Consider the following 8,595-nt stretch of genomic DNA (forward strand, 5'->3'; position numbering starts at 1 on the left):
TCCGAAGTCTGGACGCATCTTCATGGAGCTGGGAGACCTGCTGCGGTTCTCCCACTGCGGGCGGACGGTGTTCACGGATGCTGACGCGGGCGTGCTCCTGCGCTGCCCCGAGTGCGGCCGGGCGCCGAGCTTATCCCTGGCGGAGGCCCCGGTTCGCCTGCGCGCGCCCGTGGTGAACGGACACCGCACCGGCTGCTGCTTCCTGGTCACGTCACGGTACGGCGCGGTCGGCCTCAGGTAAAAGCAGTAGCGACGACGACCAAACTTGACTCTGTACACGAAAGTGTTGTCCCCGCAAGCATGTCCATTTCTTGCGCTTTTGTGTGTGTGTTCAGTGAAGAAAGTGACTGTGAGCTTCATGTGGGCATCTCCGACTCTGAAGGTAATACGCAACACTTGTTTGGCGTGAGTGAAAGCAGAAAGGGTGCTGGGTCAATTCACACCTGTCAGTTTATTTATCATAGTGAATGACAGTCAACCCAAAAGTGGCTTCCAAGGTTAGCTTTCAATAGGAGTATACAGTAATCCCATGCTATATCGCGGCTCGATTATCGCGGCTTCAGTACATCGCGAATTCCCCCGCCCCCCCCCTCCCCCCCCCAAAAAAAATTCACAAATTCAAAATAAACCGTCTAAATTGAGGAATTATAGCACAAAGGTTGCCTACACGCCAGCAGAAGGCAGGGAGTGTCCACACAATTTCAGTACGTACACTTGTACCTTTTTATTAAAAAAAAGTTGTTATAATAATAATAAGAGTTCTAAAAACATATTTACAGTATTGTACCTTGTTATAAAAAAAATATGATAATAGAGTTCTAAAAACATATTTACAGTATGTATACTTGTACCTTGTTATAAAAAATGTGTTATAATAATAAGAGTTCTAAAAACATATGTTTTTAGTATGTATACTAGCTACTATACATATTTCTCACGCACGCACACACACACACACACACACACACACACACACACACACACGTATCTTATTTATATTGTTTATACATTATTTTCTGTATGTCATTTATACTATGTATTAATATCGTATTTACATGGTTGAACTATTAAACTATTATTTAATGTTCTAATGATAACATATGCACTTATATGGTTTAATATACACTTATTGATGCACAAACAATGTATGTATGTTATAAAAAAGGGTGACACTACGAGGGATCACTATAGTCATGCCTTTAACGTTGGCTTCCAACTTGATCTAGTAGTGGAGGCGTCTGTGCAGCTTCCTGCTGTTATGAAAAGCTTTCTAACTACGACGATGTGGGCTGTTGCTGTCAACGTTGAGATGCAACTTTTTAAGCTCCCTTGAATAGCGGCCGGAGCTTTTGATGGTTTCGAGGCCAGCAGAGAAAGCTGGGAAGGCCACCACTGGCCTCTGATGTTAACCTTCCAACCTGAGCTCAACCAACATGTGATTGTGCAGGTGCGGTGTGGAGTTATAGCGAGTCGGGCATTCGGCGCCAGCACCATGGCTGGGAGCAGAGCATCGCTGTCCCTCTGGTGGCCCCCGGCGATTGCATCCCCGACTGGGACATGCGGCTGGAGCACTTTGCCACTCTGGACGAGTGGACGCCAGAGAGGTCATCGCTCCCTTGCCCGCTCCTTCTGCTCGGGTGGCTGACGTCCGTCCATGTGCGTCTGCGTGCAGGTTTGAGGAGCAGAGGGAGTTTGGCTCCTGTTGCTACGGTTTCGCCCTGGGGTTCATCAACCAGCTGATGACGTCGCAGGGCAGGCGACCGATCACGAAGGAGCATTTCACCTCCGATCTGGTGCTCCCCCGAGTGAAAGCAGCCTCCGGCTATCTGGCGGTGTTCCGTTACGTCTCTCGTCACGGGTATTGGACCGCCTGAGCTGGCCAAGTACTCATTTCTCCCAGGGACCCTGAACTCACCCGTCGTAAGTGTGTTGCCGTGGCAACGTAATACACCTGTGTGGAAACTTGACACTCGAGTGCTCATGTCACAGGTGTTTCAGTACTTTTCTGTCCTACTCTAGTTTCTGATTAGCAAAAATGTTGCCTTGTTTTGGATATGATAACATTTGTACAATCATTCCATCCAAATGAGCAAAAAGGGATGTCATCAGTCAGTGTTGTACAGCTCAATAAAGATGGGCTACGTCTCTGACATCATGCGTCAAATCGTTTGAGCCGGCCGGCAAGACACCTCCGTGGAAACTTGACGCTCGAGTGCACATGACACTCGTGTCACAAGTGTCTCGGTACTTTTCCATGCTACTCTAGTTTCTGATTAGCTTGATTGTTGCCATGCTTTGGATATGATAACATTTGTACAATCATTCCATCCTAATGAGCCGGAAGTGATGTCATCAGTCAGTGTTGTGCACCACACTAAAGATGGGCTACATCGCTGATGACAGGCGTCACATCATTTGAGCCGGCCATCAAAGTTGGGCGAAACTAAACACCTGAAGGCTGGCGCAGCTCAGACAAAAGCGTTGACAGTGAGGTGCTGCTGGCGCACACTTGCCTTCCCGCCCGCATCCATGGAGGAGCCCGACGTGATCTGCGTACGGCACGAGTGCCTCAAGGACGTCTGCTGCTTCTCTGTGCCTCCCGCTTGTCCGGCTTGCGGCCGGCCCCTGGCAGGAAGATGCCTGCGGGAGGCACCGCTCAGCATCCCGGACCCGCTACTTGACGGGCACAAGATGGCCTGCTGCCTCCTGGTTGCATCCACTGACCGCCACGCTGATTGGTACACACACACATACACACACACACGAGAAGAGATCGAGCCAGAGCCAGAGCCAGAGCCTCGAGCAAAAATGCGCCAATTGTTAATATGAAGAAACCTTTTCTTCCAAGATATGCATCCACAAATCCAATTCCATTGCAATAGCCATGAATTTCTATTTCAAAATATCTGCGGGTGATTGGGGAGGTAAAAATGAACGGGTGGCTTCCACAAACAAGCAATCGGGACAAAAAGTATTTTGTTCTTGACAAAATCCCTCAGAGTGGAAAAGGCAAATCTTGGCCAAGGTAATAAATGATACAGTTGTCTTTCAGAGGCTTTGATGGCACATCGGAACTTCACGAAGGAATCGCTAACACTTCAGGTGGGCTCACAATCAAGGTTGCTGTGAGAATGGAGTGGTCGCCACTGAAGGTCTCGGTGTGCACATGCAGGCGTGGTGTACAACTACACGGGGGCAGGCATGCGCCAAGACCGCAGCGGCTGGCGCGCTTGCGTGAGCGTCCCACTTGTCAGACCCGACGCCTTCCGCCTCCTGGCCCAGTGGGACCAGCATCTGGAGCGGTTCTCATGCGCACTCCAATTGGACCCCACCAGGCACAGGTGCGCACACGCCCCAATGAAGAGACTCGGGGTGCCTCTCAGTGGGAAGGTGCTCGGACAAAGCCCGTGGTCCCTAGTGAGCTCGGATCTTCTTCGCATGTAAATTGAGTTTGTGTCTTTGGTTGCACTGTGGCATTTACCTCGGGCTGCCGCTGCTGCATTTCTGCTCAGTTTCTGCAAAGACACACAACTGCCTGACATTCTGCGTGGAGTTTGTGAACAGCGTGTTGGTGGCGGAGGGCCTCACCAGAGGTTGCGTGAGCAGAGACGCCTTCACGTGCACCCTGATCGCATCCGCCGTCAGCCGATTGTGTGAGTACGCGGCGCTGCGCCGACGCCTTTGACAGCAACAATTTCACGTGGCCCAGAGATGAGTGACCTATTACATGGAATACAACAACAATCGCATAAAATCATAATTGTAGTAAAAATAGCTACAGCAACAAGCACAGACATGATGAGGCCTTTCCAGCTTCCGAACGTTTTCATCCAATCAGACCAAATATCGGTGTGTACGCCTGAATGATCTTTCATCTTTTTGTTCAGTGTCCTTAGTCCTTGCAACGCCCTGGTCAGTCGGCCTCCTGGTGCCGTGTTGTTTGGGATGAAAGTACAACATGGATCACCAAACATTCCACACACACCATGTTCCTTAGCCAATAGCATGTCCAACGCAATTCTATTTTGGAACGCCATTAACGACGTTGCAGCCAATTGATCATGAACTGCGGCAAATGATTCAGCTGTATAATTACCCAGTCGTTGGACATTGTAATGAACGTAATTAATACGGTCTACATTTTTATTGGGGGTGATCCATAGGAAGATACTTTCGAATCCCGAGGACACTTGATTAACGAGTTTATACTTATCTGGCACACCCCGGGGCACGCCTATAGTGTCAATATATGTTGGATCGTCGTCGCTCAACCACGGGGCAAAACGTCTCTTTTTGCTTGCTTCAGGAGCCCCACCAGTGGGGACTCCAGGTTCCAATTGAGATTCTGTATTTCAATGGGGACAACCACCACAGGCATTATCAACGACACGAGGGCACAGATACCTGATGCATTCTTCGGCAAGCGATCCTATAATTTGTCATCTCCACACCACAACCAGATGTCACTGGTCTTCCTCTGCTCCTTCCATCACCGCTGGGTGAATTCTGGCATGTCCTGTTAAAGCTTGAAAGCAAGTGAATTTGGAAAAAAACTTTGTATATCACAATTACAAATTGAAACCTACTCACCCATTTCTATTTTACCACTCCCCCCCTTTGACACATTCACCCAATGTGTCATTACGTGTCAAAAGGAACCTGCAAAGCGTCCCCTCTCATCACCACACTCATTGTAGCCAGGCCCGCGGAACCTCTAGTTACCATCTGGGCCCCGGGACCATCACCCCAAGTCCTTGAAACTTGACTGTCCACCACACACACTCGGCAACACAAACAAAAATCATCGCACTCCTGTCAGTGAGCTTATAGCCCGGCTGACAGCGGACATTTGTACACACAAAAACAGACATCAAGTATCAAAATAAAAACAGTCACAAAATGAATCCTGGCGCCCGCGGATCATGTCCTGAAAACCACGTCATCAACAAGTTCATCATAAAAACCAAAAGGGCAAGGGTTAACATATTCTTGTAAATCCAACACAAACTTTCCACGAATGCAATCGACAACCTGCAAGAAGGAAAACAAGTTACGCAAGCAACGCGCAATCCGCTCCTTGGCTGGTGGCTGATGCTGCAAAAAAATCAAGTCATACAGAAAAACAAAGCAGAGCGTGCTATTGTCGCAAACACGTTCAAGCGTCAAACAATTGGTCACTGTCCACCTAGTTCGTCACCCCGTCGGGTGAGCTCAAAGTCGTCACACGTCAAATCGTCCAAAGTCTTGCTGTTCGATACTAGTTCTGTCTTGTCTGACCATATCACTGAAATGGGCTTTCTCCATCACACCGTTTTGTTGTCGATGGTGCCCCTGATTGATCATTGAGCCATGGTTCCGGTCAGAACTCATCACTTACCAGTTCCAGACCCTCGAGTCTGTACCACCCCTTCAGGTGAGAGGAATTTTATCCTCAATTGCAAACACATGGCACTGACGCCCATCATCATGAAGTGCTTTGAGCGGCTGGTCATGGAGCACATCAAGTCCGTTCTCCCCCCCACCATTGACCCTTTCCAGTTTGCGTACCGTGCCAAGCGGTCCTCTGAGGATGCCATCTGCTCTGCCCTCCACTCGGCCCTCACCCACCTGGAGACAAAGGACTCATATGTGAGGTTGCTGTTTGTGGACTTCAGCTCTGCCTTCAACACCATTGTGCCGCAGCGACTCATCTCCAAACTCGATGAGCTGGGCCTCAGTACCTCCCTCTGCAACTGGCTACTGGACTTCCTCTGTCAGAGGCCTCAGGTGGTGCGTGTTGGCGACAAAATCTCCGCCAGCATCACGCTGAGCACGGGGGCCCCCCAGGGCTGCATGCTCAGTCCATTGCTCTTCACCCTGCTGACGCATGACTGCTCTGCGACCTACAGCGACAACCGCATAGTGAAGTTTGCTGACGACACGACTCTGGTGGGTCTCATCACGAAGGGCGACGAGACTCGGTACAGGTCAGAAGTTGACCTTCTGACCACGTGGTGCAGGGACAACAACCTCCTGCTGAATGTCAATAAGACCAAGGAAATCATTGTTGACTTCCGGAAGGGACACACAACACACCTGCCGCTGATCATCGACAGTGCTGTGGTGGAGAGGGTGAGCTGCACCAAGTTCCTGGGGGTGCACATCAGTGAGGACCTCTCCTGGTCCGCAAACACCTCGTCACTGGCAAAGAAAGCTCAGCGCCGCCTGTACTTCCTGCGGAAGCTCAGGCGTGCATGTGCTCCTCAGGCAGTCCTGTCTACATTCTACCGTGGCACCATTGAGAGCGTCCTCACCAGTTGCATCGCTGTCTGGGGTGGTAACTGCGCTGAACAGAACTTGAAGGCCCTGCAGCGCATAGTGAATACGGCTAGTAAGATTATTGGTCCTTCGCTCCCCTCCCTGAAGGACATTTACACCTCCCATCTCGCCCACAAGGCAACCTCAATTGCCAGAGATGTGAGTCACCCGGCTCACTCTTTGTTTGACCTTCTGCCCTCTGGGAAGAGGTACAGGAGCCTGCGCTCCCGCACCACCAGACTCGCCAACAGCTTCTTTCTCCAGGCTGTTAGGGCCCTGAACTCGCTACCCCCTTCTGCGTAGCGTGCGGCACTGTTGCAAGTTAGTATGTTAGTGTGCAGGCAAACATTGACTCCTAATAGTAACTCTTCACATTTGGACATACTTGTCAACATGACCTATTGTAAAATCTCCAATTCAATTTTCCATAAACTCGCCTGTTAGGGTTTTCCAGGTTATCTATCATAGGATTATGTTGGAATGTAGACTATAATGATTAACCAATCTTGTCTTGCTCTCACAACGTAGTAAACTAAAGTGGTTGCTTCCTCTGCTTGAGTGACCAGCTGCAGAGGAAGCAATCAAAGTTGTTCTGGTTCCCACAACATCGTAAAACACCCCCTGCTCTTATCTTACCAGAGGCCGGGGGTTCACCAAACCTGTCCACTTTCACCCCCACTCTGTTCCTCCTAATGAATATGCCCTTGCAGGAAGGAGACTTTTCAGACTTCATTCTGGAGCGAGTGAACTCTCCACCTGCAGGTGTCTAAAAGAACTTGCCTGTCTCCCGTGTGGTTCTTGCAAAATAAGTTGGAGTGAGAAAATCTCTAACATTTTGGTGCTGTGACCCGGATCCCTCATACCCGCTATCTGGCTGACGAAGGAGGACGTGCTGCATTGTCGACAAGCCAGCGTCCATTAAGAGGACCTGGAGGAGAAAGTCCTGGGAAGAGAATTCTTCGCTGGGCCAGCATCTTGGGTCTGCCTTCGTCTGACAGAGGTGGATTGACGGGACCCGGCAGTGCAACGAACCAGGGGACAAGTAAGTTAAAGGCCTGAAGTTGTGTGATTGTGGTGTTGTTTGTGAAACGCGTAAAAAGGAAGAAGTGCACAGGAATAAGTTTTGTGGAAGGAGGGGGTGTTGTAGAGTCCCCCTCTGGATGAGGTGTCTCTTTTGGAGCAGTGGTTCTCAAACTGTTTTAAAATCTCAGTACCTCCGTGAATCATTATTTGACGACTACTGTTCTAAGGAGTACAACCTCGTGTTGGCAGGGCTGGGGACAAGGACTTTTGTCTTTAGTTCCCAGGGAAGGTGGGGGGTGTTGTAGAGTCCCCTCACTGGATGAAGCAGCTCCTTTTTAAAAAAAAAAAAAAAAAAAAAAAAAAAAGGAGGACTTCGCGTTGGCAGGGCTGGGGACAAGGACTTTTGTCTTTAGTTCCCAGGGAAGGTGGGGGGTGTTGTAGAGTCCCCTCACTGGATGAAGCAGCTCCTTTTTTTTAAAAGGAGGACTTCGCGTAGGCAGGGATAACTTGTGTGATTGAGTGTGTGACTGGTAGGATAAATTGACTAAGAAGCAGTTCTAGCGTTGATCCACGGCAATAAAACAGGCTAGTAATCTGTCGAAAGGTCAATTTAAACCTGCATTGAGGATCCTCAAAGAAAAATAAAATTGAAAAAAAAATTGTAAAACCTTAAACTACTGAAATTAAGATGGGAAATAAGAACGGTAAATCTCTTGCGGCAATTGGGCGAGGAAACACTTGGTGGAAGCGGACACTGCTTGGTTTACAAAAAACATGCAGTGGCCCAGAGACGCTGATAAAGGGATTGAGATCAGATTCAGACAACTGTTGGAACTGTGGGAGACGAGGACACTTGTTTTGCAAAACAATATCAATCAAAGGGTGGAGGAAGGAGCAGAGGAAAAGCCAAATTTTTAGCATGACAAGCTTCCTCCTCTTTGACTGCTTATGCTCATACAGAGAAAGAAAGAATAGATGCCCATATGACAGCAAAACATGTCATTGTCAGATTATTATAATTTTTTTTTTGGATTGTTGGAGGTCCTGTCCATCCAGGAAGTATGACAATGCTGTTTGTATGCCCAATTACAAATGACTAGAGCTCAAATTGTGTTACACTAAAGTTAAAATATGCAAATCAAGTGGTAAAGAAATGCAACTTGCTTCTAGAAGATAAATAAATAAAATTAGAATGTGCTGTCCTCGTGTGCATGGGAGGGACCAGCTCACGATCGACCACAGGAAATGGCCAGCCTGTGACGAATCATTGGTGCT

General features: G+C 48.8%; 2 protein-coding genes across 2 annotated transcripts; both read left to right on the forward strand.

Annotated features, from left to right (window-relative positions):
* The first annotated feature begins 22 nt into the window (after positions 1 to 22).
* On the forward strand, positions 23 to 2,150 carry mkrn2os.1 (MKRN2 opposite strand, tandem duplicate 1). Its single transcript, XM_049734379.2, has 4 exons — positions 23 to 237; positions 336 to 382; positions 1,448 to 1,604; positions 1,673 to 2,150. Exons 1-4 carry the CDS (start codon positions 23 to 25, stop codon positions 1,872 to 1,874), a joined length of 621 nt encoding a protein of 206 aa, XP_049590336.1. The 3' UTR covers positions 1,875 to 2,150.
* Positions 2,151 to 2,298: 148 nt separating this feature from the next.
* Positions 2,299 to 7,800, forward strand: mkrn2os.2 (MKRN2 opposite strand, tandem duplicate 2). Its single transcript, XM_068652460.1, is given in 4 exon segments — positions 2,299 to 2,738; positions 3,053 to 3,102; positions 3,173 to 3,343; positions 3,513 to 7,800. Coding segments are annotated over 4 exon segments (633 nt in total). The 5' UTR covers positions 2,299 to 2,529; the 3' UTR covers positions 3,716 to 7,800.
* The last annotated feature ends 795 nt before the right edge of the window (positions 7,801 to 8,595 follow it).

Source organism: Syngnathus scovelli, chromosome 11, assembly GCF_024217435.2.
Source record: "Syngnathus scovelli strain Florida chromosome 11, RoL_Ssco_1.2, whole genome shotgun sequence".
Lineage (NCBI taxonomy): Eukaryota > Metazoa > Chordata > Actinopteri > Syngnathiformes > Syngnathidae > Syngnathus > Syngnathus scovelli.